Genomic DNA, 27,586 nt, shown 5'->3' with positions numbered 1-27,586 from the left:
TCCAGAGGAAGACCCAGGCCCCCTCCGCTCACTGAGCTCCCCCAGCCCTCTCCAGCACCCCTCCCCAGCAGTGGCTGGAAGAATGCATCTCCTGCTTGAGGAAGCCCAGGCTCCCAGCCACATCAAAGTCTCTGGCTGGGAGGGGAGCTTCAGGAACTCCAGTCCCTCCCCTCGCTGGGTTTGGCAGGAATGCAAAACCTGTGGGATGTGACAAGATTCAAAGTCAAACCATTTAAATGTACACCTAAAGGTTTATATAATTCTAATGTAGGTAAAACAGAACCTGTCTTATGTGTGACATAGAAGAATGACTCATTTATTTTAAAATGCCTTAGAGCAAATATAAGGCACGTTTTAACAGCGAATTAGCAAATCCTGGCCTATGATCTATTTCTAATCTAAAGTCTCATCTTTTCATAGGTGCCTCAAGCCTCTCTTCTGAGGAGCATTTTTATAAAAAACTAGAGGCCCAGTGCATGATTGAATCATGCACGTGTAGGGTCCCCTACACACTTTCGCTTTTCACAGTGGAGCTGGGTGCCTGTCCTCTGGTGCACCAGGCCTTTCAGAAGCCTCTGGCTCGGCGGAGGCTTCTGAAAGGCCTGGTGCCGGAGCAGACAGGCACCCAGCTCCCCCACTTTTGATGGTCCGCGGCCGCTGAGGGGGGCTACCCTGCTGTTGAGGGGGGCTGCCGCAGACACCTGGCTACCCTGCCGTTGAGAGGCGCAGCTGGGTGTCCGCGGCAGGCCCCCTCAGCGGCCGCGGATCTGGCTGTTGAGAGGCGCCTCTCAACAGCAGGGTAGCCCCCCTCAGTGGCAGCGGATCCATGCCTCTCAATGGCCGGATAGGCCACCCAGAGTCCCGCCCCCCCAGCCTCCCGCCACCCAATCGTGGGCGTAGAGGAGTGATGGTAATTTACATGTTACTCTATTATTAGATAGGATAGTTTATAAAAACCCTGTGGGATCTGCCCCCTGGATCCCCTGCCTAACAGGCCACTGTTGCCCACTTCACAGATGGGGTAGCTGAGGAGGTGGGAGACCTAGAGAGGCACCCACTTGTGCTGCTAAAAAGCTCAGTTCTGAGCAGCCCCCATCCCCGGCCCCTACCTACGGCTCCGGGTTGGCTCTGTGACCTTGGCAAGGCCTTGCTGCTCTCGGGGCCTCAGTTTCCCCATATGCGCCATGGAGAATGCACTTGGAGGTTGGCAAGACCCTGCTGCTTCCCGGCCCATGTGCAGATGGGCCCTGCTGCCCACCCCAGTCCCCCCCGCTCCTGCCCTGGGAGACATGACCGCTAAGGGATTGAGGCCAGAGGCAGGATGAGGCCCCAGACCCTCTGTTCTTGGTAGAACTGCTGACGGAGTTTGGGTCCACGGGCCCCAGTTGAAAGCAGAGGCTCTGGGGTCAGACAAGTAGGTATAGGAACAAGTCTCAGACTTCCCAGTTATCAGCTCTGGGACCTCAGTCCCGTGTCTTAACCTCTCTAAGGTGTGGTGGGTGATGTTAGGAGGAAGTTGTAAGGAGCCAGAATTGGTCAGTCATGCTCATTTGGGGAAGGAGGGTCAGCTGGGTGCCCACTTTGACTCTCCACTACCAGTCACTGTTGATCAGTGTGGGAGTGAGCTCTCCATCACAGGGGTGTGCAGGTCTGGCCTACAGGCGCCTGCCAGCAAGCTGCGCGCCGGGGCAGGGTGCCAGGAGAAGACAATGGCAAACTCTACTTTCCCTCCACACGTCCACTGTGAGGGAGTTGGGAGGCTCCTGAGATTCAGGAGCTCTGCTCCGGTGAGTGGGGCTTAGAGGCCAGCAGACCTGAATCCTGCCTTCCCCTCTGTGGGCCTCCACTTTTCCCTCTGTAAAATGGGTAGCAGCAGAACCAACCGTGGGGATTACATCCCTTCATCAGTGCCTCACACAGGTCAGCTCCTGGCAGGCAGTCGTGTGTAGAATCTGCTCGGCACTTATTCATTCCCTCTCTGTCCTCCATCCCTTTTACACAAGAGCTGCGATTGGCCAGCTTTCCTGTCCCAGGCAGGGGCTCCTCCCCACCAAGCCCCAGCGGTGACTTCAGACATCTTCCTGGGAAGTGACTCCCAGAGGACAGACATGTGGCTTCGATAGGATCCCGGGCCTGCCTCCAGTGGGGTGGGTCAGTCATGCTCATTTGGGGAAGGGGGGTCAGGACTGGGGACCTGTAGGACACAGGACAAGCTGCAGAGTGGCCAGAGCAAGGGTGCGGGTGTGAGCTGCACAGTGGAGCTGGGGAGGGAGGGCGGCTGGGGCCCGTTGCCTCCTTCTCCCTCCAGACAGGAAGCTTGGTCCTCTTTCTCCCGAGCCAGCCCCGGCTCTGCAGCTCTCTGGTGCTCCCAGGGAATAGCAGAGTCCCCTGGGGGACAGGGATTTTAGATGGTGTCTTCTCTAACTCCCTGCCCCAGTGCAGAGCCTTCCTGGCAGGCTCTTCGAGGCCCTGACTTGCACACCTGCTGTGATGGGGAGCTCACTCTCACACTGATACACAGTGACAGACAGTGGTGGAGGAAAATGGGCAACTGGCTGACTTGGGTTCAAGTTCTAGCTCTTCTACTTCCCAGCTGTGTGACCAAGGCTGTTTCCTTACTTGTAAAATGAAGACAGCAGCTCTCACTACCATGGCTGCAACTGCTATTGTTGTTACTATTATTACAGATCACATGATCTTTCTCCCAGAAAGGCTTCGATTCCTAGGATAAGCAGGGTGCTGTGTGATTCCGGCCCAGCCCTCGGCACTTCTGGGCCTCTGCTCCACTCCCCGAGCTCTCCCTTTCCAGGGAGGTTTCTGCCTCAACGAGAGACAGGCCAGCGGCCAGAGGATATCTCTCAGAAAGGTCCAGATGCCCACCCTTCTGCCCAGCCTCTGTCCTGGCTTCCATGACCCAGGATGCCCCACCCCAGTCTGGCTTCATCTCCACTGGAGCCTTCTCCACGAGTCAGGTTAACACATGGTCTGGCAGTGTCCACCTGACGCTGAGGCCCAGAGAGGGAAAGGGGCTTGCCTGGGGTTGCACAGCGAGCTGGTAGCAAAACCAGAACTTGCACCACACACCCTGTAATCAAACGTTGTCTTGAACCGGTGAAAACTCTCGGCCAGTTCTCCACAGCAGGATCTAAGCTGCCTATTCTGAGGAAGGGACTGGATGCAGATTCACTGAGCCGTCCCTCTGTGCCCTGACCCTTGGGAGCCTGCAGCTTCCTCTGGCAGAACCAGGTTTTATTGAGCATTTACTATATAGACCGGCCGCTGAGCTGCCTGTGGGCATGACTCCTGCCTTGCGGCAAAGGTTTCCCAGCCCCATTTCTGAGATGAGATAACTGAGGCTGAGCGAGGAGCAGCCCTGTGTCTCTAAGACATAACATTTCCTGAGCACCAGTGTGGAGCACTGGACCCACTGGGCTCTAAGCCTGGAGACGCTGGGAACAAAGGCTCCCAGCCAAACCACCCAGCTGCACCCCCCACCACCCCGTGACCTCCCACTCCAGTTCATTTGGCCCGTGAGGCACTATCTAAGGCCGTGGCGTGGAGCTGAAGCATCCGGAACGCCGGGCAGCTGATAAGAGGAATCGTCACTTTTTCCAGCTCAGTTAGTAATTGAAAATTTCCTTGTTCCGTTTTTAAGTAATTTCTTCTGGTTCAGTTTTCTCATCGCTCCCCCTCCCTCCACCCAGACACTTCCCCGGCCCTGTTTTGTGGCCGGTCCCCAAGCTCCCAGGCTGGGTGGGCCAGCCTCCTTCATAGGGTCCTCTGTGTCTCCCCAACACGGCCTCTCTGACCCCTGCAGAACAGACACCACAGTTTCTCCATGGGGGCCTTTTCCAGGGGACCCCCTCCCATCTGTGTCCCGACCCATGGAGGGGGGACACGGGCAGTGGGTGGCATCCTGGAAGGGATACCTGTTGCTAATGTGCTCAGGGACCTTAGACAAGTCACTTCCCTTGGCCTCAGTGTTCCCATCTGTGCAGTAGGTGCAAGGGGGAATTCCGCCTGCTCTCAAAAGACCAAGAATTTTGTCTCGAGGCTCTGCCCTGAGCCCAGAACTCCAGGGAACAACCGCCTGCCCCCTGTCCTGCTCATGCCCTTCCGCGTGTGAGCTAGGCCACATTAGCTTGTACTCCTGGCTGGGGCGGGAGCTGCCAGGTCCTTCTCTGTCAGTTTCTCCAAGGACTGTGGTTCATATGTTTATGCCCAAGTGCACTCTGGGAAAAGCATGAGACAGCAGAGTCTGAGACCTGTCTGTGGAGACTTGGCCATGTGTTTCTCGGCTCTGGCCCTCAGTCTCCACGTCTGTGAAATGGGTTGGCTGGCTGACCGCCCAAGGTCTCCTTAAAGGGTTTAAATGTACCACCAAGCCCATTCTGGAATGGCAAGGCCTCTAGCTGAGTCCACCCAGGCGAGCCCTCCGCAGAGCCCTCTCTGCAGGCACACGGCACAGGGGTCGCCCACCTCAGGGTGGGAGTGAGCGGGAAATGGGAGGAGGAGGGCACCTCGGGTTCCAGCAGTGAAAAGCCCAAGGCTCTAGGCAGCCCCACCCTCCTGGTTCCCAGCCCGAGGGAGACCTCTGCTGTCCACTGCGCTAGTCCCTCTTCCCTATTCCAGGGCCCCCGAGGACCAGATGGACCAGCTGGGGAGCAGGGGTCCCGGGGTCTGAAGGTACGGACCCCCATGGCCTTCCCTTCCTCTCACCTCCGGGAACCTGAGCTCACACCCTCCTCAGCACCAGGCCCCTTGGGGACAGCCAGGGGCCCCTGAGGCTGTGGGGTCGTTCCTGAGAGCTCTCCGGCCACTCCTCCAGCCCCCTCTCCCCGGCGCTGGCGGGTCAGGGAAATGGAGAAGGAGCTTTGAGGCTGAGAGTGAGCATGTGAATGAGAGAGAGTGCAGAGGCATGTGAGTGAGGAGTCCCATGTGGCCTCTGGCCCCTTCCCTAGGACCCCAAACCAGGACCCCAAACCCCTCCAGGGCCCCTGAGAGCCCAGGATGCCTCTGTTCCCTTCAGGAGCACCTGGTCCTTAGTTCTGGACCCAGAGCACCTACGGCAAGCCAATCCCTTTAGTGCCCCCACCTGCGCCCTGGGAGTGGGGTGGATCCCATGGGAGGGAATGCGGGTCCCTCCTCTGGGAAGGGCCTCCCAGTGCCCTCTCCACCTCCGAGTGCTTTGCTTCCCGCAGGGCCCCCCAGGACCGCAGGGCAGACTGGGCCAGCCTGGGCAGCAGGTACGTCAGGCCGCGGCTGCCAGCCCCCCTCCCCGCTCCCTGCTTTGTGCCACGTGCCTTTAATGAACCCAAATGTGCTTCCAGGGTGCAGCTGGTGAGCGAGGGCACGTGGGCGCACGAGGCTTTCCTGTAAGTATCACCGGTTCCTGAAACCTCGTGGGCTGTGCGGGACGATAGTAGCCCCGTTAGCCAAGTTCCCATCCTGCTGCGGAGGCGCCAAAGGTTCTAGGTGCCCGCTCCCTGCCCTGGAGACCCTCCAGCCTGCCTTCCCCCGGGGCTCGGTGTCCCCATCCGTCACCCAGCAGGGAGTGGGGGTAGGACCCTCATAAGCTGTGATGGCTTGACTGAGGCAATGGGGACAGGCAGGGTGGAGGAGGCCACCGGGGGATTCAAGTCACCTTTGCTTGTCTCTGCAGGGCATCCCCGGCCCCTCGGGCCCGCCAGGCACCAAGGGCCTCCCAGGAGAACCAGTAAGTGCCCTTCCCTCCCCGACCTGCATCCCTGCGCAGGCAGGTGGCACGGGCCAGGGGTCACACTGGAGGGAAGTCGGAGAGGGACAGTGCCGGGCAGACGGGGCAGCCTCGGTTGGTGGAGAGAGCACTGGCTGGGGACCGCGGGGTGGCTGGGTGGGGTCTAAGCCTCCAGCCTCCGTTTTCTTGCTAGTAACATGGGAATAACGGCTCCTCATGCCTTTGCCATCCCGTCGTAAAGATGACGGGAGGAAATGTGTGGAGTGCTCAGCACGGTGAAAAGCCAAAGGCGGGCGGGAGGGCGGGAGGGCGAGGTTAAACTAACAAGCTGCCTGGGAACTGCAGAGCCCGGTGCGGCTGGAGGGGGAGAGCCAGACACGGGGGAGAGGGGGAGGAGGGGCGGGGAGGGAGGGACAGCCAGAGTGTCTGGGACCCACGAGGAGGCTGTGCAGCGGTGCTGCCGGGATGGAGAGGCGAGGACAGAGCCTCCAGGGGCTCAGGAGGGAGAGTCCCCACGGGGGCAGGGGGAGCACAGGTGGCTCCTGCCCCCCAGGCCACACTGCAACCCCACATCTTGAAGGCCAAGCAGAACCCCTTTTGAGCAGTGAGTTGGCCAGGGCCTGGGTGGGGGTTTCCGGAAGTGGATCTGAGGTGGAAGGGCATCCAGACAGAGGGAACAGCGTGAGCAAGGCCCCAGAGCTGGAAGGTTTCTGAGCAGGGAGGGCCCCCTGGGCGTTAGACGGGTGAACAGGAGTGTGCAGGTGGATGGGAGGGGTGCTCTGGAGACACCTGGACCCTCAGTGTGGTCCATGTGGGGCGTGGGCTGCAGAGTTGCAAGTTTTGTGGGTGCTCACCCTCACCCACTCCTCCAGACTGCGTTATCAAGCCTCCGATCCCAACGAGGGCCCAGGCTGGCTTCTCCCAACGGTCTGTGTGTCTGTCTGTCTGTCTTCTAGGGCCCTCAGGGACCCCAAGGGCCAATTGGCCCTCCAGGAGAGATGGGACCCAAGGTGAGTGCTGAGGGACCCTTTTTGCCCCACGATGCTGCCAAGGAGGTGTCAGCCCCTCCAAGCCTACCTCCTTAGGGGTCGCGGCAGAGACTGAAGGGTGGGACCCTGGCAGAGGGCAGGTGCCCTCCAATGGCATCGGGTGCGGAGCTGGACTCCCGGGGGCAGTGGGTGGGATGCAGGGCGCCAAGACACTCGTGGGGTGGGGGCTGGCAGTGCCTCTTTTTGGCACCGGGGAAAGCAGCGGTGCCCCACCCCCACCCCGCTGGGACTGCGACCCAGCTTAGGTTTGACCGCAGAGCCAGCCTTCTTAAGGCCGCGCCGCAGGAGCTCAGAAGGAGCCTCAGACACCCCTGCCTTATCGGGGGGGAGAAGACGGAGCCCCAGGGTTTATGCGAGGGCCGCAGCCATGCCAATGGCGATAACTCAGGGCCGTTTCCCGCCCTTGTCCTGCTGGCCGGCTGCAGCGAGAAGGGCTGGAACCACTCAGCCCTGAGCACAGCAGTTGCTGGCTTCCTCCCCTGGCCTTATGTGAATCATGAAATTTTCCTCCTCGTGCTTGCCAAGGGGCTCCTAATGTGGTAAACCACACTCTTGGACAGGGAGAGGGCTCAGCATCCCCTGGGTAGCCCCAGCTCAGCGGCCTGAGCCCCATCACCTCCATTCCCTTAGCCCCAGCTCCAAGCTCCCAGACCCCTCTGTCTCTCACGCTGTGTGACATTCGGCACGCCCCTTGCCCTCTCTGAGCCTCCTTCAGTATCGCCTCCCTTACAGCCAGAGGGAGGCACGGCCTTTTCCTCTAGAAGGGACCAATGGCATTTTTTTTTGCAGGGGCCGCCAGGGGCAGCGGGGGAACCAGGCCTTCCTGGGGAAGCCGGGATGAAGGTGAGGAGGAATGAAAGAGCAAAATGACTCGTTGAAACCAGCTTCCAATCGGTGGCCACGTCCTCCCCACCGAAGAGAAACGGGCCTCTCTTGTGCTCAGGATAATGCGTCCTCCGTGCACCTGGCTGGGGATTGGGCCTGGCCGTGGCCACGGCAGAGGGCCCAGCCGGCCCAGAGCCCCCGCCCTGCACAGTTTTCTCTGGCACCTGCCCCTATACCATGGTGGGGCGGCCCCCGATACCTTCTGCATTTCAGCACTGATGCTCCTCATCACCTGCTGGGAAGTAAGCGCCCGTGGACACCTAGGCCCTGGGGAGAGCTGCCTCCCCGCTCCGTTGTTGGAAGAGGACGCCTCCCCTCAGGAGGCCCCCAGTTGAGGATCGATGCTATGCTGGTGGCCTGAGGGCACTGTGGAGGCAGGGCCTGGGGGAGTCCTCCAGCAGCTGTGGGACCCCCCCATCTGTGCTTGCTTCTCCCAGCCATTCAGAGGGAGTCGGACCAGGCCTGGGACTGTCCGTCTTAGCTCGAACAATGCAGAAAACCACCCCGTCGATAAAACAGATAGATGTGGGACCGTTTGGGTAGGGCTGAGGGCTCAGAGCTGGCTTCCTCCTTGTACCCCAGACACCAGCAGGGAGAGAGTTATAGGCAGGGAGCTTGGAAATCCCCGCAGGAGAGAGACCCTTTTGGGGTCCCTGGGAGGGGGTGACATTGACTCTGGCTTATGTAGGGCCTCTTCCTTGTTGGGTTGCTCTTCAAGGCTCTAAGGGTGAGTTAACGCGGTGGCCAGCCAGAGTTGCCATCTCCGAGCTGTTACTCCCTGGAGCCGGACTACCTGAGCTGTTCCTTCTCAGCCATGAACGCGGGCTGGTTACTCACCCCGGGGCCCCTCGGTGTCTTCACTTACAAAAAGGAGATACCGCTCCTGGCAGCTGTCATGCGAATTCAATGTGTGAAATGAAAATGTACAGCTGACCTTGAACAACGCAGGTTGGAACTGCGCATGTTCGTTTACAGGAGGACTTTCTCAATGGACCGGTGCAGGTGGAACCTGCGTTGTCCAAGGGTCAAATCCGAGGTTGGGGACCTGTGTATGCCAGGCGACTCTAGTTAGATGCAAATCTTCCACTGTGCCCCTGACCCGAGCCTTGTTAAAGGGCCCATTGCACTTGGAACAGCGCTATGGAAGTGTGAGCTGTGGTGATGGGGGCCGTGGCCAGGGCTTGCGGCCACAGGGGCTCTGGTTGGCGTGATTCAGTGTCTTGTTGGTTCTTGGGAATAAGGAGCCCCACCCCCAACCAGAGCTAGTGAGGGCTGGGGCTGGCCCTACCCACCCACATGGAGTTGTGTTTGGTTTCTCCTAGGGTGACCTTGGGCCTCTGGGCACCCCTGGGGAGCAAGGCCTCATTGGGCAGCGGGTAAGTTGAAGCAAATTGGGGTGAGGGAGGGCTTTGCTCAACCTCCCTGAGTCTGTTTCCTCGCTTGCAGAACTAGATCATGAATCTCCACAGCCTCCGTCAGTCTCTCTTGGTGGGTCAGTGTCTCCACAGTGTGGAGGTGGGCTTCCGAGGAAAGCATTCTGTGGTCAGCATGTTTGGGACTCACTGCAGGCTCGGTGCCCCCTCGTACCTCTTAGCAGTAGCATTTTCAAGGCTCTGAGAAGGCCTGCAACCAAGAAAATTGGTTTCTTTTGGATTAATCCGGATCTGGGTATCATGCCCAAACTTGCTGGCAAGAAAGCCTGAGGGCTGGCCTCACTTCCCTCATCTGAGAAATGGGATTCCACCAAGGAGTTCCATGAGGACTCACTCCAGTTCCAGGAATAGTATCTCCATCAATTACCATTTGTGGGTGCTCATCCTTTTCACATGAGAAAACAGACTCCTATGAGGGCTGAGTAGTTCACTTGTGGTCCAACTGTCCATGATTCGGAAGCCCAGTGGGGCCATTGAGGTCTGCCTGACGTCAAAGCCTTTCTCAACCACTAGGCCGCACGGCCTCCCGGTCTAACCAACTTAACCAGGATGGCTCTGTGACCAGCAATTTCTAACTCGAGACCTCATGCAGCCTCCACCCCAGCCTGCTCTGCAGATAGCAGGCTGTGCTTGGGGTCTGCCTCTCCTTTCTTGGAACTGAGTGGGTGCCTCCACCGCCCTGCTCATTCACAAAGTCAGCCCCCCCCCCCCCCCGCCGTGTGTGTGCCAGGCCCCACTGCCCGGAGATCAGGGGTTGGGGGTCCTGCTCCAAGGAGGGGGAGGAAGGAAAAGCCCATGAGGCCCCTCCCCAGTAATGTCTCCTCGTCTTTCCCCACCACGCTTTCCAGGGAGAGCCGGGCCTCGAAGGTGACAGTGGTCCTGCCGGGCCCGACGGACTGAAGGTAAGTGTCTTTGGCGCAGGGTCTCGGGGGGAGGGCTGTCCTGGAACTGCCCCTCCCTGTCCTCCCACTGCCCTCCCATCCAGGACCTACGTTTTCTCCCAGAAACACCATGTTCTCCTAAAGCCCCGAGAGCAGACCTCAGGCTGTTCCCATCGAGTGTGGGTGAGGGTGAGCCCTGTCCAGGGCCCACCCCCCACCCTGCCCACTGTCCCCACCCTGCTCAGGTGGGTTTGAGGACCATCCCCACCCTCTACTCCTCCCCACTTCCCTTCTCCTCAAAAGTGCAGCCTCTCTTGGCTAAGGGTGGTACCTGAACACCAGCAGCTTTGCTATTGATTATCTTCCAAACATCCTGTAAGATCGGGAAAATCATCGTCACCACCCATGACCTGTAAGCCGCTACCTATGGAGGACTAGTCACGCATGTACCAGGGACTCTGCTAAGTCCTTTACATGCGTCACCTTGATCAACACTATGGGCTACGTTCTGTATTCGGGTAAACAGAGAGATGAAGAGAGACTCGGAGAGATTAGCCAACTTACCCAAGCACACGCAGCTGGTCATTAGCACAGCCAAGACCCAAGCCTTGGCTTGCTCTCTGCGCCGTGTACCCACCCTGAAGGGGGAGAGACTGAGGCTCAGAGGGAGGTAGAGGTGCATTCGTCCAGTGTCTGTTGCTGCGAGTGGAGGATCCAAAATTCAAACCCGGGGCTCACGGGCATCAAAGCCTGTGGGCCTAACTCAGACCTGCCATGCCATCTGTCAGCCGCAGGTGCTAGAACCTTAAGGAGGTGCTGGTGCTGCTGTCTGGTACCAGCCCTACCTCCCGCTCAGGCCTGTCTCTGGCCTCCATCCCTGACCCCAGAGTGGGCTTTCCCCAGTGCTGACCTGTAACACTGTGTGAGTCTCCCCGACCCCCACAGCCCAGGCTCCCACATGCCATGTCCCGGGGTCCCCTCTGTCATCCATTTATTCTCTATGTGAGCTCAGATGAGCACCCCTCTTCTCTGGGCCTGAATTCCCCCATCCCTACACCTCCACCCCCATTCCCTGTCCCCACAGATGCTCTGGTCCAGAGCTTCCTCCTCTCCCAGGATGCCTCAGGGACAGGCCCCTGCTGGCTTCCATCTACCTGCCCTATATTCATCTTGCAAGGGCAAGAGCGCCCCCTGTCTGCCTCTCTCAACCCGGCTGCACCTCGGGTGTAAACCAGAGCATCCGACAGCCCCTCCACACCCGGGGCCAGGTGCCTGTTCCCTGTTTGGTGATGTTGAAGAACATTCTGGCTAAAATGTTGTGTGTACCTCCCCCCCCCCCCCACCGTGTGCTTGTACCACCTGCCATAAGAGCTTCACGCGAATGAACACGTGTAGTCCTCCCAGCGGCCCTGGGAGCCAGATCCCTCAGCATCCCCAGGGCACGGGTGAGAAAACAGGCAGGACGCCGAGGCTTGCCCGGTTCTGGGCAGCCACCTCCTGCTCCTTGGAATCGTGGCTGAGGTGGGTCGGGAGGGGGTCCCAGGTCTGGTGCCTCACACAGTCTTTCCAGTACCTGCCGTGGCTCCTCAGCCCCAGCTGCTTCCTCTGTCACCCCCTCAAAGCCCATCTCCCCCAGTCCCTGGGCCAGAGGAGCCACTCCCACATGCAGTGTCCCCCCGGGGCCTCGCTTGAATCCCAGGAGAGAACCCGTTTTCTCCGTGGCGTTGGGTGACAATCCCCGTCACGGTGAAAACAACCCGTGGGCGGTGCACGGCACTTCCCGGGGAATAGCGAGCTGACAGCCAGCCCGTCGGTGGTGCTGAGGACGGCGGCGGTGACTCTTCATCACCGCGAGCCCTTATCCAGCTCCTGCTCCGTTTACAAACCAGGCGGCTTGCCCAGGGCCACACAGCTGGTGAGAAGTGGCAGCAAGATCGGAATGTAGGCAGCGTAACCCCAGAGGTGAGGGAGGTATTGTCCCCCGGGCACTGAGCCTTGGCATCAGAAGGAACCAGTACCCTGGCACTCGCCAGTGCCCTGCCACTGACTTGCGTGTGGTGTTGGGAAGTCTCTGCCTCTCTCTGGGCCTCAGTTTCCTCATCTGTAAGTGGAAAGAGTTGACTAGGCAACTTGTAAGGCTCTTCTGCGCATTGGCGGATATCCTAGAACTTTGGGATTCCCCAGCACCCCAGAGCCCATTCTGCATGGGATCCACAAGGACTCTCCCCCACCCCCCACCCCCCCGCTCCGCCCGCCCAGCTGTGTGAGAGCCCAGATGTGGGGGTGTGGGAGCTCTCTGGAGCCAGAGGCCCTGCAGGGCCTGGGCCAAGGCCCTTGGCTGAAAACCAGCTCAGCCACCTGAGCAGGCTGCCTGCCTCTCAGAGCCGGGAGAGCGGGTGGCCAAGGACCACAGGCCAGAAGGGGAATCCTGGAGCCAGGGGGGGCTGCAGGGGAGTCATCAGGCCAGCCCCTGTCTCCACGCCAGGCCCTGCTTGGGACCTGAGAATCTCAGCGGGAAGGAACCTCAGACAGCAACCTGCCTCTCTCTTTCCTGGCGCCCAGGTCTGCTCCGCGCTGGCCCACACGATAGCTTGGAGTCTCCCTCCCTCATCTGTGTCATCTCTGGACCCCTCTCCACTGGGAAGTCCTCCCTGCTGAGCTAGAAACTGCCCCAGCAGCCCCCCACACCAGCCCCCTGCACCCAGAGCCCCAGCCCCGGCAGGAGGGGCCTGCAGTGCGTGCTCTCCGCGACCCCGTTCCCAGGCTCTCTGCACCCGCTCTTTCTCTGGGACGCACACCAGTTTATCTGAGTCCCTCGTAAAGTGTGGCGCCAGGAAACAAAACTGGCAAAGACGCTGCTTCTCTAAGCCCGCTCCCCACCCACCCTTCCTCGCACCCGTGACGTCATACCCTCTCCCCATGGTCTCTCGATAGTCACAGAGGAGCCACCTGCAGACCGGCCACAGGTCCCAGCGGGCCTGCCACCCCCAATGGAGGCAGCGTTCTGCGGCCACTGCCTAGGCTGCACCCCTGGCACCTACTCTGCCCATGAGGCCAAGGGCAACAGCCCATGCCCCCTTCTGGCACAGACTCAGCGGGACATGGGCGGTGCGATTCTGTATAAGTGCTAGCTGCCATCCACTCGCCAGAGGGAGTGTTCTGGGCCAGTGAGAATGAGAGCCACACCGAGCAGACAGCAATGGGAAAACATGCTCCCAGTAGAGGAAGATACTGACAAAAGATATTAACTGTGGAACCGTGCAGTCCCATTGGACTGTGCCTTTAAAGCTTAGCTCATTGCTACCTGCTGTGTTATCTTGGAACCACTGTTTCACTGCTCTGAGGCTGGCTCATAGCCATCACCTCTTATTATGAATGTTGTAAACTGTTTGCACGTGAGCAAAGGTCGGAAATGCAACTCAGAAAAATGGGGAAGTCCTGAGAATCAGAACTGGGTGACTTTTCTTCCTTTGTAAACATTTATTTCAGTTCTTACGATTCTTGTCTTCCCCGTGTGCCTACATTGGAGAGAGCCCTAGTCTCCCCAGCCTGGCCCCTTCCTGTGAACTTGATGGGGGCGGGTGGGGGGCGTGGTCAGGGTCTGTTCTTTACCGAGCCACCCCCTCCCAGGCCCAGGTACGGACACTAGCAATCGCCATGTCAGGAATGTTCCCTGTGCCACGGGGCCGTGCCAGCACAACCCTTTGGCAGCTCAGGGAACGACAGAGAACGCAGAAGCTGGTCAGCTGTGGGCGTCTGGTGAGCCCTGAGGTTTGGGTCCCCTGTTGGGCTTGATGACTAATTTATTCTTTCTCTCTCTCTTCTCCTCATACCCTTCCCACCCAGGGGGACAGGGGTGACCCAGGGCCTGACGGTGAGCGTGGCGAGAAGGGCCAGGAGGGACTGATGGGCGAGGATGGCCCCCCTGGCCTGCCGGGCATCACTGGCGTCCGGGTGAGTGTACATGGCTGCGTGCCACACGGAGGGCTCCTGGGAGCAAATGACATTCGTGCCTATTTCAGGCAGTTGCAGCGGGGGGAGGGGGCCCTTTTGGCAGCAGCCACCTCAGGGTCTTCTGCTGTGGTCCTCCCTCTCCTGCCTAAACCTCCCATGGCTCCCCAGTACCGTCAGGGTAACATCGCTCTCCTTAGCATGAACCCTGCACAAACCGGCCCCCTTCCACCCCACTGCCCACATCCTGCCCAACCCCCACCCTCCACCCCCACCCTCCACACTGAATTTAATCAGGAGGGCGCTGGCCCCGATTCCCCCTCAGGAACTTGCTGTGTGACCTCCCACACACCCTTGCCCTCCTTGGGTCCTACCCTCGGTGTGATGAAGGGTTTGGAAGGAATGTGTGCTGAGATCACTTTGAGTCCCGACATTCCAGGGGCCCTTTTTTCGGGAGCTTTTGCGTATCCCAACTGTGGAAAGGGCAAGAGTGTGCAGCAGAAACAGCCCCGGACCCAAAGTCCAAAGGTTAAGATCTGGCTCATGACCTTGATCTCACTCTCCGCATGACCTTGAACAGATCACGGCCTCTCTCTGAGCCTTGGTTTTCTCACTGATGAAGAGAAAACAGGATAGGAAAGCGCCTTCTAAAATTCAACAGGAATATAAAAGATTGCCTTTATGAATTTGGGAAAGGAAATGACTAGAAGCTGGTGATTGTGGTGATGATGATGGTGGTGAGGTTATAGTGGTGATGATGATGATGATGATAGTGGTAGTGATAGTGGTGATGATGGTGGTGGTGGTGGTGGTGGTGGTGGTAGTAGTGATGGTCATGATGGATGGTGATGAGGTTATAGTGGTGATGATGATGATGATGATGATAGTGGTGATGGTGGTGCTGGTGGTTGCAGTGGTGATGATGGCGGTGATGGTGGTAGTAGTGGTTGATGATGGATGGTGGTGGGGATTTTGGTGGTGGTGGTGGTGGTTATAGTGGCGATGATGATGATGATGATAGTGGTAGTGATAGTGGTGATGGGATGGTGGTGGTGGTTGCAGTGGTGATGATGGCGGTGATGGTAGTAGTAGTGATGGTGATGATGGATGATGGTGGGGATTTTGGTGGTGATGATGATGATGGCAGTGGCGATAGTAGTAGTGATAGTGTTGGTGATGGTGGTGGTGGTGGTTATAGTGGTGATGATGGTGGTGATGGTGGTAGTAGTGGTGGTGATGATGGATGGTGGTGGGGATTTTGGTGGTAATGATGTTGATGGCAGTGGCGATAGTAGTAGTGATAGTGTTGGTGATGGTGGTGGTGGTGGTTATAGTGGTGATGATGGTGGTGATGGTGGTAGTAGTGGTGGTGATGATGGATGGTGGTGGGGATTTTGGTGAAGATGATGATGGCAGTGGCGATAGTAGTAGTGATAGTGTTGGCGACGGTGATTACAGTGGCAGAGGTGGTGACCGTGGACATGGAGATGCTGGTGGTGGTGGTGGTGATGGTGGTGGTGGTGGTGGTGGTGGCAGTGTTATGCCCATATTTTGTTGTCACTGGAGCTGGAAAGAGGATCATTGGGGCCAGACTGAGTGAGTGTCGGGTGACGGCGGTGGTGAGAACCCTGTATTTGAGTCTCTTTGGCATCAGGACTGCAGGACAAGTATCTCCCACTCTGTGACTGGAAACAGTTGAGTATTTAAAAATAGAATTTTATGAGCCACCAGGGCCTTTCCAGAAATACATCTATATGGATGGGGGCCCAGCGAAAGTCTTCCTTCTGGCCCCGTGGCCTCACCCCACTGGATGCGCCAGCACTTACTCAGGGATTCCCACACCACGGGGAGGCTCCCAGCTGCCGAGGGCCGTCGGAACAAGTGGCCAGCTGCCCGCCCGCCCGGGGGGTGACTCCGTCTCCCTGGCCCTGGACTGGACGCTTTGGCACTGACTCATTCTCCTTCAGATCAGGAGTCGGCCATTGCAGTCACCTCTGTCCACCAGCAAAGCCCTCCAGCCCCTGTATCCTGATTTCACAACTCCCCAGCCAGCAGCAGCCTGGGCCCAGGGAGACCTAGAAACGGAGGGCTCACGTCTCATTTCTGACCTGGCTGGGTGACCTGCAGACCAGGCCCTCGTCCCACTGAGCCTCGGTGTCTTCAGCTCTAAAATGGGAGGAGTAATCCCTTCCTCTGAGCTCTGTGTTGAGAACTGAATGAGACAAGAGGTAGAGTGTGGACACTTTGCCTGGCCATGGTTGAGGCCATGGCCCTTGTTAGGATTTTATTACTAGAGCAAGAGACCTGGGTATTGTCAAGTCCATGGCTGTCCGACAGGAACAGAATACAAGCTACGTGTGTGGTTTAAAATGATCTAATAGTCACATTTTTTAAAAGCTAAAGAGAAACAGGTGAAATTGATGGTAGTAACGTTTTATTTAGCCCAATGTATCCCAGATACAAACATTTCAACATGTAATCGATATAAAAATTATTAATAAGGTACTTTGCACTTTTGGTACTGTGTCTGAAACTCAGCGTATAGTTTATACATATAGCACCTCTCAATTCAGATGCTAAATTATTATTAGGGGAAAAAAACTGGGTCTATATTTAGGTTTCATAAAATGCACAGTTGAAAATGTAGATTCATATCCCAAGTTGTCCCTAACATACTTGAAAGTTTTCCAATAATTTAATTGTCCGTTTTTTTACATTTAATTTTAAGGTCATTAAAACTTAATCAGATTACAGTTCAGTTCTTCAGTCACAGTAGCCACATTTCAAGTTCTCAGTAGCTGTGCATGGACAGGACAAGGCTAGTTCAAGACCTTCGTGGTAAAGGTGGGGAAACTGAGGCACAGAGAAGGGCAGTGGCAATAGTAGTAGCTTGTCCAGGGTCCCATGAAGACTCAAGCACTGAATGCAGGGCCACTGCTCCTTACGGCTTGAGGTCCCCAGGATGTGTGGCTGGCACTTCCCTTTGGCACAAAGTTGTCGTCTCCAACACCCTTAGGCCACGTTGTTGTGTCTTTGGAGCCGACATTTGTCCCTGATACTAAATCAAAGCCGGCCTGCCTGCAAGATTCCTCCACGGGCCATCCTCAGGGCAGCTGCCGAATCTGCACCGGGAATCAAGTCCCTCTGGCTTAGCCCAGGTGTTCCCTTGTTCCTCTAGGATCCCCTCTTCCTACCCCTTCTCCTCTGAGAAGGCACCTTCTATTCTGAGAGGGGACCATCACCTCCCTCATCCTAGAACATGTGCCTCTGCTAATGCAGCCAAAGGGATCGAATCAAACCAGCTCTTCAGTGCCTGCCAAGAACATAGATGTTCTCCGCAGCTCCCTTGGAGGTGTGGGCCTTCAAGGGACTTTCCTCCGGGGGCAGCTGGGATGTCCTTTCCAGCCAGAAGTGCTGTCTGCCTTACCCGCTGTGTCCCCACCCAGTGTGGTCCAGGATTGGGACTCTCTTCTCCTTCTCTTGCTGTCTCATCTCTCTCACACACTCATTCACCGCCCCCACCCCTGCCTCGAACTGAGTTTCCTGGTAACTGTGGGGACAAAGCCAGATTGCCCCCCACCCGCACTTGAGGCAGCGCAGGAGAGAGTAGCATTTGGGGATGCCTTGGGGGGAAGAGGCAGCGAGGCCTATTAAAGGGGGTATCCTGGATGCCCCGGTGCAGTGGTCGGCAAACCGCGGCTCGAGGGCCACATGCGGCTCTTTGGCCCCTGGAGTGTTCTAACGCCACTTCTTCAAAATAGACTCGCCCAGGCCGAAAACTGACTTCTGCGCATGGGCCACGAAGTTTCAGTCGCACTGTACGTGCCCGCCCGCACGTGGTATTTTGTGGAAGAGCCACACTCAAGGGGCCAAAGAGCCGCACGTGGCTCGCGAGCCGCGGTTTGCCGACCGCTGCCCCAGTGGAAGAGTGGGGAAGGGCAGCTGACCTTCCTGGGACAGTGCCCTCCTGTGAGGAGCCCTTTGAGCCCCAGCTCCTGAGAGGGGGGGACCCTGTCAGTGGGATGTGACCTCAGGGCTCAGCAGGAGTGGCGCTCAGTATCTCAGAGAGGAGGGAGGGCCTGGAACATGTCTCCTGCCTGCCTGGTGTCACCGGCGGGCACCCTGAGCCCTGGACGGGAATCAAGGCTTTACCTTTGGGCACTTCAGCTGCCACCATCTATGGGAGGGAGTCTGAGTCGGGCCTCAGGCTCAGGGTCGCGAGGCAGATGGAACAATTCACGGCGCATGGAGAGAGCTCAGTGCAGGGAGCGGTTCGCATTGGGACAGCCTGGGCACCTAACGGAAACCATGACAACAGCCATTTACCCATCACTGACTGTGGACCAGGCGCCTCGTAAGCACGACACTGTATCACCAGGTCGAATCCTCAGCTCTGCCCCCCACTTTGCAGACAAATACGCCATCACAGGAAGTTGGGTCATGCTCAAGGTCACAGGGACATGGAGCGCAGAATCAGCTGGGAACCCAGGCAGTCGGCCTCCGGAGCGAGTGCTGTGATGCTGCGTGGACCCGCCTAGTGGTCCCTCATTCCTCATCTTTTCCTCCCTTTTCCTCCTTCTCCCTCAGGGTCCTGAAGGAAAACCAGGGAAGCAAGGCGAGAAGGGCCGGACCGGGGCCAAGGTAAGATCTCCCCATCTCCTCCTGCCATGATCCACCCCTGTGGCCCCCACCCTCTCCCCCTCCTCCCACCAGAGGCCTGGTGACGGCCTGTCTCTCCTCCCGCTGCAGGGTGCCAAGGGCTACCAAGGACAGCTGGGTGAGATGGGAGCCCCTGGAGACCCCGGACCCCCTGGCACCCCAGGCCCTAAAGGGTCCCGGGGCAGCCTGGGACCAACGGTGAGAACTCTCTGGGTGGGGTGGGGTGGGGTGGGTGGTGTCAGTCATGGCACAGAGGGGCCAAGGGCAGAAAGGGAGGTCTCCCCACTCCAGCTGTCGGCTGAACCCCTGTTGTCTCAGCCACTCCCTTTGCATCACGGTCCCTTTGGGGACCTGCGGAAGCTGGAAGAGTGCACACAACACAGTCTGACGGGTCCTGGCCCCCTGAAGACCCAGATGAATGAGCCCTGCTTAGTCTTAGTCTTAATCAAACCAGACTCTTGGGTGTGCTTTTCCTGAACGAGGAGATTTCCCCTGGAAACAGGTTCACGGGGGTCAGGCGAAGCTGCTGTGCTCCCTGGGCGGCCCTGACGCTGTCCCGGGCCATCGCTGGCCAGGGGTGACCGCTGCAGCGGGAAGGAGACCCTAAGAGGAGCAGGGGGGTGGGGGGGCAGACGAGGGTGACCCGCATCTCCGAGCTGCCAGTGTGTGTGTGGTCAGCAGCCGTGCTGGCCGGGGCACTTGCCCGTGTCCTGGTGGAAATGCTGCCACCAGGGCTGAGTTCAAGCCGCCAACGCGACGTCACGGAATGTCACGGAATGCGCGGTCGGGGCAGAGGCACAGGGCGCGCTGTTAGCTAGCGTTCCCACCACGCAGGTGCTAACCTCCGAGCAGAGGTAATAAACAGTAAACTAATTAGCAAGGGGCATTTTGAATACTTGTTGCCTCTGTTTTACATATCACGGAACCGTCAACTCACATCGTTTGATTTTTTATAACCATTCTGCTCACAGAATTGGGGGAAATGGAGCCGTCGGCTCTCAGGAACCACTGGAGTTGGGAGAAGGAAGGTTCTGGGGGACGAGGGGAGCCTCAGGACAGAGGGGACAAGGCCACTTGTTCTTCACCTGGACCTCCAGCCTGGGTTCTGGGTGAAATATACGTGCCAGGCTGCTGGGCTCAGCTGGCTGGAGCCCGGGGGACAGAGTGAGTCCCTGCTGTGAGAGCCACACTCGTACCAACGCGGTCTCCTCCTCTCGTAGGGCGCTCCGGGACGGATGGGGGCCCAAGGAGAACCGGGACTGGCTGGCTACGATGTAAGGAAATCTCACCTTCCCCCTCTGCAACTCCACCTCCACCACCTCCCACCTGGGGGCCAGCCCTGCGGCCCTTGGAGAGTCCTAGTCTCCCCTGCCCCTGGGAGCACCTGGGCCCACACACCAGGGTGGGGGCCCATCGGTGGCCAGGCGGGGTGGGGTGGGGGCCCATCGGTGGCCAGGCGGGGTGGGGTGGGGGCCCATCGGTGGTCAGGCGGGGTGGGGTGGGGGCCCATTGGTGGTCAGGCGGGGTGGGGTGGGGGCCCATCGGTGGCCAGGCAGGGTGGGGTGGGGGCCCATCGGTGGTCAGGCGGGGTGGGGTGGGGGCCCATCGGTGGTCAGGCGGGGTGGGGTGGGGGCCCATCGGTGGCCAGGCGGGGTGGGGTGGACAGAGATCCTCCCTCTGCACCCTCTCTGAGTCCTTCGCCCTCTCTGGGTGCCCCGTGTACCTCGTCTCTGCGCTCTGTGGGAGGAAAGAGCCGTGGCCCGGTTTGGCATCCCAGTTGGCATTCCTGGAGGTGGCTGAGCCAAACCCACATTGCACATCTGGGACGCCAGGCCCCGGCGCGGCACGGGGCTTGCTCAGAGAGGGAATCAGAGGCTCGGGGAGGCTCAGGGTGTGTGCAAGACCTGGCAGCTTGCTCAGTTAGCGGTGGGTCCTGTGTGTGTAAGAGGTCCAGCAGGGAGGGGAGGAGCGGGGTGGAGAGCAGGCGAGAGAGGCAAAGGAGATGGAAACTGGAAGAGAGGGTGCTGGGTACCCATGGGGGAACCCATATGTGCGGTCTGACCAGGGACTGGGCAAGCCCTCGAGGTAAGCCTTCTGCCCCTGCCCCAGAGGACACGCCAGCTCTCCCACGGTCTTGCCCCAGGCCTGCTCCAGGGCACGGAGGTCAGAGCCCTCAACCACCCAAGCGGACCCACCCTTGGAGGTGTATCTGGGACCCACACGGCCAGCCTAGGAGGCCAGGGCCCAGAGAGGCCGGGGCTTGCTCAGCAGTCACACAGCCAGTTGGGGCAGAGCCAGGCCCCAGCGGCACAGCCCAGTGTCTCCATCTCCGAGTCCCTGACCTTCATCAAGTCCCTCCCGAGTCCTCCCGCCCCCATGCTCTCACCTCATGCCTCGCCTTCTTGTTTCCTGCAGGGACACAAAGGCACCGTGGGACCCCTCGGGCCTCCGGGACCAAAGGGCGAAAAGGTGGGTGTTGGGTTGTGGGAAGCAGCTGCTCCCTGATACCCGGGCCGGCAGGAGCGAGCCCCTGGGCACTGTGGCTGGGACGGCACGGGACGTTCACAGCAGGCTCAGCCCTGCTCACACCACGGCGGCCAGCAGGCAGGAGCCCTCAGACCTATGCCCCACGCATGTACGGGGTGTGGTCTCTGAGCCCGGCACCAGGACAAAACAGACCCAGTCCCTGTCCTCCTGGGCTTTCGGTCCAGCAAGGCAAGTAGACAGCAGTCACGCAATGACTAAAAGTACGGATTCCCTCACCCCCATGCACAGGGGAGCCGGAGCCTTGCTGGGGAATGAGGTCACCCAGCGAGAGCCAGGAGGGGGCTCGGGAAGGACGCAGGAGTCAGATTTACTGACCACAGAGGAGCACACGAGGCGGAGCCCCCCGCCCTTGGCTCCAGATGCCATAAAGGAAAGGAGTTGTGTCCTAGCCAGTTTGGCTCAGTGGATAGAGTGTCAGCCCATGGACTGAAGGGTCCTGAGTTCGATTCCCGTCAAGTGCACATACCTCAGTTGCAGGCTCAATTCCCGGCCCTGGTTGGGCACGTGCAGGAGGCAACCAGTCGATGTGTTTTTCTCTCTCTGTCTCTCCCCCTCCCTTCCATTCTCTCTAAAAAAAAAAAAAATCAATAGAAAAAAATATCCTCAGATGAGGATTAGAAAAAAAAAAAGGAAGAGGAGTTGCTAGAAGGAACCTTGCTGATGGGTGTGCCCTGCCCCCACTGTGCAGGTGGGACCGCCAGAGGTCCAGGGCATCAGGCCTGGGTCAGAACCCACGGCAGCGCCACGCTGGCCCTGAGACCATCGCTGAGTCCTGTGTTAGCGGCTCTAGGTTCCTTCTTCCTTTCCTCCCTCCTCTCCCGATGGCTCAGCTGGAAGGTTCGCTAGCGGGCGGCCGCGCTGCCTCCTCGCCCCGCTGCCTCCTCGGCCCTCCTTCACTTTGTCGAGTCAGCTCCCCACTAACTACCTCCCGCTGTGGGTGAATCACCCTGGCCCGGCTTGCTGGCCAGCTGGCCCATCCTCCCGCTTGGAGAGGAACAGTTCTGCCATCAGAGTGAGCCACAGGCTCTGACATCACTCGGGAAACCGCAGCAAGTGCCTCTCGGTTCCCAGAGTCCCCCCTGGGCCCTCACAGTCTGGTGCAGGAGGAGTTAACACAGACCCTAAAAAAGGGGGGTTCCTCTCTGCTCCGGGCCAGCTACAGCCCCAGAAGTAGTCCCTACGGCTGCTGAGAGTGGAACCCAAATCCCAAGTCTGCTATAAGTCTGCTGGGGCCTTGGGTGGGGCCCCTGGATTCCCTGAGCCTTGATTGCCTCATCTGTTAAGTGGGCGGGTACCTTGGGAAGGCTGAGCCAGACATCACCTATATGTCAGCCAGACGCATTTTCTGACTCGCATGGTATGATCCGTTTGGTCATGCATTGGCCGGCAATGCAACAGGCATGTATGGATTCATGATGATTTATCTAGTGTGGGAGCTGCGGAATGATGCCCTAATGAGCTCAAAAATAAAAATAGTAACATCGATGAATAGTCCACCACAGGCTGGGAGGGAAGAGAGAGCAGGGTCCTGGGGAGACCTGCCCTCCGAAGCGTAAGAGCCAACTACAAGCTCTTTCCACATGATTCTCCCTCATCCTCGTCCTGACCTCGACACGGAGGCATCAGAGTCCCACATGACAGGTGGAGAAACCCAGTCTCCGTGGCGCTCCGGGACCAGCTCCGTGTCAGTGGGAGGGTGGCGGGACCAGGATTCAGACTCTGTCTCAGGCCAGACCTAGCTTCTCTAGCCAGAGGCACATGCTTCGGTGAGCCAATATGCTGTTCACTGGAAAATTCCCTGTGGGATATGTATCCACGAAGGCAGTGGCAGAGGGGTTGGGGTGATGGGATGAGACCCTAGGACAGGGGTCCTCAAACTACGGCCCGCGGGCCATATGCGGCCCGCCGAGGACATTTATCCGGCCCGCCGGGTGTTTTTGCCGCTGCTGCCTGTCCTGCTTAGCAGCCGACTTAGCAGTGTGCATAGGAATTTGTTCATAGTTGTTGTTTTTTTAAACTATAGTCCGGCCCTCCAACGGTCTGAGGGACAGTGAACTGGGCCCCTGTTTAAAAAGTTTGAGGACCCCTGCCCTAGGAAGAGGGAGAAGGGTGGCAGGGGCTCCCCCAGCTCTCTCTGCTGCTAAAAATGCATCCTCAGACCACAGCCTCAATGCGGGGTAGAGGGAGAGATCGCTATAGCTGGCTTTTGGCCCAGACCGCCCCTTGATTTCTGTGTGGCTTTGGCGAAGACCCTTCCTTCCCTGGGCCTCAGTTTCACCATCTGTAAAGTGGGGCAGCAGTGGCAGCGGCATAGGGGTGGGTTCTATGAGACAACGTATGAGGCATACCTCCTAAAATGCCTGGCACACAGAACTCGCTAGGTGAACACGGCCCCTTCCCCAAGTCCCCCGTCCAGCAGCCTCCCCCCACAGCGGGACGAGCCCCCAGACAGAGCCATAGAGAGTGGACAGGGCAGAGAGGGAAGCCCCACGCCCTGGGCCACCCTCCTGGGTACAACCGGTTCTAGGCCTGGGGCCAAATCCCTCCTGCCTTCCATGTCTGCCCGCAGGAGCCACAGAGGCCCCGGGCCAAGGTGCTCCCGCCGCCAGCCTTGGGGCCTGATTCGTGCCTGGGATGGGCTCCAGCCCCCGGCACAGCTCCCCTCTCTGCTGCCTCTCCGCCCTCCCCTTCACATCCCTGCTGACAGCGAGGGGGCTCAGAGGTGCCCTGGCTTGAGTCCCCTGCCCAGAATGCGCCCCATGGGAGGCGACCCCAGTGTTGTCTGAGGCTGGGACATCCTGAGGCCTGAGGTTCTGCCACTTGCTGTTCTGTGTACACCTTCCATGTAGCTGGCATGTGGCGTCCAGCCACCTGTCCGACAGGTGGACCCGGGCCCCGTGTGGTCTGCCATGGCCCAAGCACCTGCGCTCTAAACTCCGCTTACATCTATGCCACTCATTGTCCTGCTCTTGTTATTATCAGCAGCAGCAATCTTACAGCCACGGACTGAGCCCTACTGTGTGCGGTAGCGTGCTGACAGCTACACGAGCCTTTCCTCCCTGGGCCCTCAGAGCAAGGCTGCTAGGCGTTCCGGTCCCACTTTGCAGACCGGAGACTGTCTGACGGACAAAATCCCCTAAGGTGGTCCCCTGCTGAGTGCAACCTGGGGCAGCCCAGGGCCTCCTCTGGGGCTCCCGTCGAGGCTCGGAGGTTCATCCTAAAGCCGGTTATTGGCCCACTTGATTGCAGAAAGGGGCGCTTCTATTGAGGGCTGAGTAGCTCTGAGCAGCTCACATCACCTCTCGGTGCCTTTGTGTCCTCATCTGTAGAATGGGATACTAACAGTGCCCACTTCATAGGGCTGCTGGGAGGACTCAGCGAGAGCCCGTGTCCGGCCTGTGGCAGTGCCCACGCACGCCAGCTGTTGGGATTATTGTCACTCCCTGCTGAGCATCATGCAAGGAGTGCTGCATCATTTCATGAAATCCCACCCCCTCCATGGTATTTCTCTTGCCCCCTTCACCCCACCCCCATCTCTCAGCTGGGAAGAGGAGCTCCAAGGTCCTGGGCAAAGCAGGGTGTGACCACTAGCTCAGAGCTACCTGACCACGAGGGAGCTCACAGCCGGAGGCGTTGGTTTGGGGGTGCTCAGGGGGGATGCTAACAAGCACTCTTGTGTGTGCCACAATCTTGGTTCCACGCTCAGGCCTGGCTTTGACCCCACGCCGGCCCCTTCCCTCTCTGGCCTGTCTCCCACCTGTAACCCTAATAGGCTGGTCTCCATCTCTGAGGAAGACCCTTCCGGCCCCAGTGTGGGTGGAGTGTCTGGAATCGCCCAGATTCACCAAGAGCCGGTGGTTTGTCCTAAAGCTGCTTCTGTGTCCACAGGGGGAGCAGGGCGAGGACGGCAAGGCCGAGGGGCCCCCCGGGCCACCTGGAGATCCGGTAAGCGCCCCCTCCAACTTTCATCCCCTGGACCAAGGCTAAGGTGGACCCCGGCCTCCTGCTGTGTGGGGAGGGGGAGGCTGAGCAGGGGGGAGGCTGCTTGGAGCTCCGTAGAGGGCGTGGCCAATGAGGCCCAGGTCAGTCAGGCATCCCCTGCACCTGGAGGCCCATTGCTGCTGTTGTCCTCGTCCTTCAGGGCCCTGTGGGTGATCGAGGAGACCGCGGGGAGCCAGGGGACCCTGGATACCCTGTAAGTACCGGAGCGCCCCCTGCTGGCTGCGGTGCGAGTGTTACAGGGGGCGTGCCTCGGCCCCAGGCCCCTCCCCTGGCACGTGCTACCTGGGATCAGAACAGCCTTCACCTGGACACAAGCCCTTCCTCCCACCAGGAGTGCCCAGGCTTGGAGCACAGGCCCCTGAAAGAGGGCTCGGGGTGTAATTCATGCTGAAAGGGGTAGGGCCTGGCCCGAGACTTTTCTGAGGGAGAGAGAGGGGGCCGTGGGGGAGAAAGACCCCTCCCTGTGAGGGCCTCCGTCTCCCCATCTGTGCCGGACGGCCCTCCCAGCAGAAGCAGGGAGCAGAAGCAGGAGCCCAGCCACGGAATGCATACGTGAGCCCTGGGCCCTCAGCAGGCTCTAAGGTGGGGAAGCTGAGGCTCAGAGGGACCGTGACACAGGCTAGGAAGAGCAAGGGCTCCCCGGGGCTCCTCCGGGTTGAAAGTCGCCCCCTCCAGAATGGGCCCCTCACCTGTCTCTCCTTGACTTCCAGGGACAGGAGGGTGTACCCGGCCTCTGTGGAAATGCGGGCCAGCAGGGCCTTCCCGTGAGTGGTGCTTCCTGCCCTGTCCCCTCTCCTGCCCTGAGGGGGGTGGAGCCGCTATGGGGGAAATTGAAGAATGGGCCCTTTAAAGCTTAAAGGGACCCTCCCTGCAGGAGGGCCTGGGGCAGCCCATTCTGGTTTCTTCTGCCCTGATCCTGGGGGCACCCCCAGAGCCTGCACCCCCAAACCCCTCCCCACCCTCCCCCTCCAGGCGGAGACTGGCCACCCTCCCCGGGAGAGAATCCTGGGGCTGCCTTGCGTCATCTCACCTTGGTTTGCAGGGGCATCCGGGACCCCGGGGGCGACCGGGACCCAAAGGATCGAAAGGGGAAGAGGTAAGAGGGCTGGGTGTCCACGCGGGACACTGGGGCCCTGGGAAGGGGAGAGTCTGGCCCCAGCACACAGCAAGGAGGAGGCAGGGCTGGAAGGGCCATAGCAAAGCGGGGGAACCGGCCAGCGGGGGGCTCAGGCTCCCACCGGGAAGCTGCCAATGCCCAGAGCCCCTGCAGCGGGACCGGTGAGAGACAGGCCCGGAGCGGGTCAGGGACAGCCGGCAGGTTCCAAGGCCAGCTCTGCCGCTGGGCCTCCAGGCCAGGCACTCGGGCCCTTTTGCAGATTCAGATGCTGAGGTCCGAGCGGTGGAGGGGCTGGGCCCCTGACCCTCTCAGTGCCCTGCTGCTAGAGCTCCTGGGGTTCCGCACCTTCAGGCGACCTCCATCAGGCGGCCCTTGGTTTTTCAGGGACCAAAGGGAAAGCAAGGCAAGGCCGGGGCTCCAGGACGGAGGGGGATCCAGGTGAGTGGCCCACAGCCTCTCCTCCCCCACCCACCGCCCTTCCCTCCCCAGAAACCCTCAAACGCTTCTTGTGTACCCCCAGGGCCTGCAGGGGCTGCCGGGGCCCCGGGGCGTGGTGGGGAGACAGGGCCCTGAAGGTGTCGCTGGACCAGATGGGCTTCCTGGCAGGGATGGTCGACTGGGACAGCAGGTGAGCAGGACTTGGGCACCTCCATTTGAGATGAGGTGTGTGTATGGCGGGGAGGGAGCTGCCATGGGCCATGGGCCATGGAGCAGGAGGAGCAGGGCAGAACCCACATACCCAGAGGTTCCCCGAGTGAGCAATGGCCTCCTCCCTTGAGACCTGGGAGCGGGGCCCTCCCGACCATCTCTCCTCCATGCCAGCACCCAGAAGGCATCCCCTGCCCAGTGGATGAGCTTCTGGCTTTTAAGACCCCTCCCCTTCCCTACGCTCAAGTCTTCAGTTCCTCTATCCCTCTGGTCCAGCCATCTTCACACAGCGGGGTAGCGGGGGTAGAGGGGGTGACCTCCATGCTGGAGTTTGACCTCCCTGACCCCAGCTCCGCCTAGAGTCCCCCCCAGGCTTTGAGCCACCCCGCCTCCTTGGCTGCCTCTCCCAAAACATGAGAGATCTTCCTTGCCCTCTTTCTTTCCAGGGGGAGCAAGGAGCTGATGGGACTCCTGGCCCCATGGGTCCTGCTGGGAAGAGAGGAAATCCAGGTGTGGCCGGCTTGCCTGGAGCACAGGGACCCCCAGGATTCAAGGTCAGACACTTACTAATACGCTTATCCCCCCTTCACCCTTTCTGCCGTGGGTTCTAGAATGATTTTGACTATAATGCCGACATGGGCACCCATGTCCCAGGGCCTGTGGGAAAATGGAGTCCACATTGCCCACCTTTCCCAGGG

General features: G+C 59.4%; 1 protein-coding gene across 1 annotated transcript in view; it reads left to right on the top strand.

The window, feature by feature from the left end:
* The window catches only part of COL27A1 (collagen type XXVII alpha 1 chain), a 124,788-nt gene that overhangs the window by 85,860 nt on the left and 11,342 nt on the right, over nucleotides 1-27,586 (top strand). Inside the window, exons 29-48 of the mRNA XM_008155255.3 lie at nucleotides 4,633-4,686; nucleotides 5,202-5,246; nucleotides 5,331-5,375; nucleotides 5,663-5,716; nucleotides 6,673-6,726; nucleotides 7,555-7,608; nucleotides 8,973-9,026; nucleotides 9,932-9,985; nucleotides 13,811-13,918; nucleotides 18,503-18,556; nucleotides 18,665-18,772; nucleotides 19,795-19,848; nucleotides 20,990-21,043; nucleotides 25,010-25,066; nucleotides 25,263-25,316; nucleotides 25,834-25,887; nucleotides 26,166-26,219; nucleotides 26,625-26,678; nucleotides 26,761-26,868; nucleotides 27,335-27,442. Of these exons, the coding sequence (XP_008153477.2) occupies nucleotides 4,633-4,686; nucleotides 5,202-5,246; nucleotides 5,331-5,375; nucleotides 5,663-5,716; nucleotides 6,673-6,726; nucleotides 7,555-7,608; nucleotides 8,973-9,026; nucleotides 9,932-9,985; nucleotides 13,811-13,918; nucleotides 18,503-18,556; nucleotides 18,665-18,772; nucleotides 19,795-19,848; nucleotides 20,990-21,043; nucleotides 25,010-25,066; nucleotides 25,263-25,316; nucleotides 25,834-25,887; nucleotides 26,166-26,219; nucleotides 26,625-26,678; nucleotides 26,761-26,868; nucleotides 27,335-27,442 (1,281 nt within the window). The remainder of the gene's footprint in view (nucleotides 1-4,632; nucleotides 4,687-5,201; nucleotides 5,247-5,330; nucleotides 5,376-5,662; nucleotides 5,717-6,672; nucleotides 6,727-7,554; nucleotides 7,609-8,972; nucleotides 9,027-9,931; nucleotides 9,986-13,810; nucleotides 13,919-18,502; nucleotides 18,557-18,664; nucleotides 18,773-19,794; nucleotides 19,849-20,989; nucleotides 21,044-25,009; nucleotides 25,067-25,262; nucleotides 25,317-25,833; nucleotides 25,888-26,165; nucleotides 26,220-26,624; nucleotides 26,679-26,760; nucleotides 26,869-27,334; nucleotides 27,443-27,586) is intronic.

Source organism: Eptesicus fuscus, chromosome 15 (assembly GCF_027574615.1).
Source record: "Eptesicus fuscus isolate TK198812 chromosome 15, DD_ASM_mEF_20220401, whole genome shotgun sequence".
NCBI lineage: Eukaryota > Metazoa > Chordata > Mammalia > Chiroptera > Vespertilionidae > Eptesicus > Eptesicus fuscus.
This window is presented reverse-complemented; position numbering and strand designations above follow the sequence as displayed.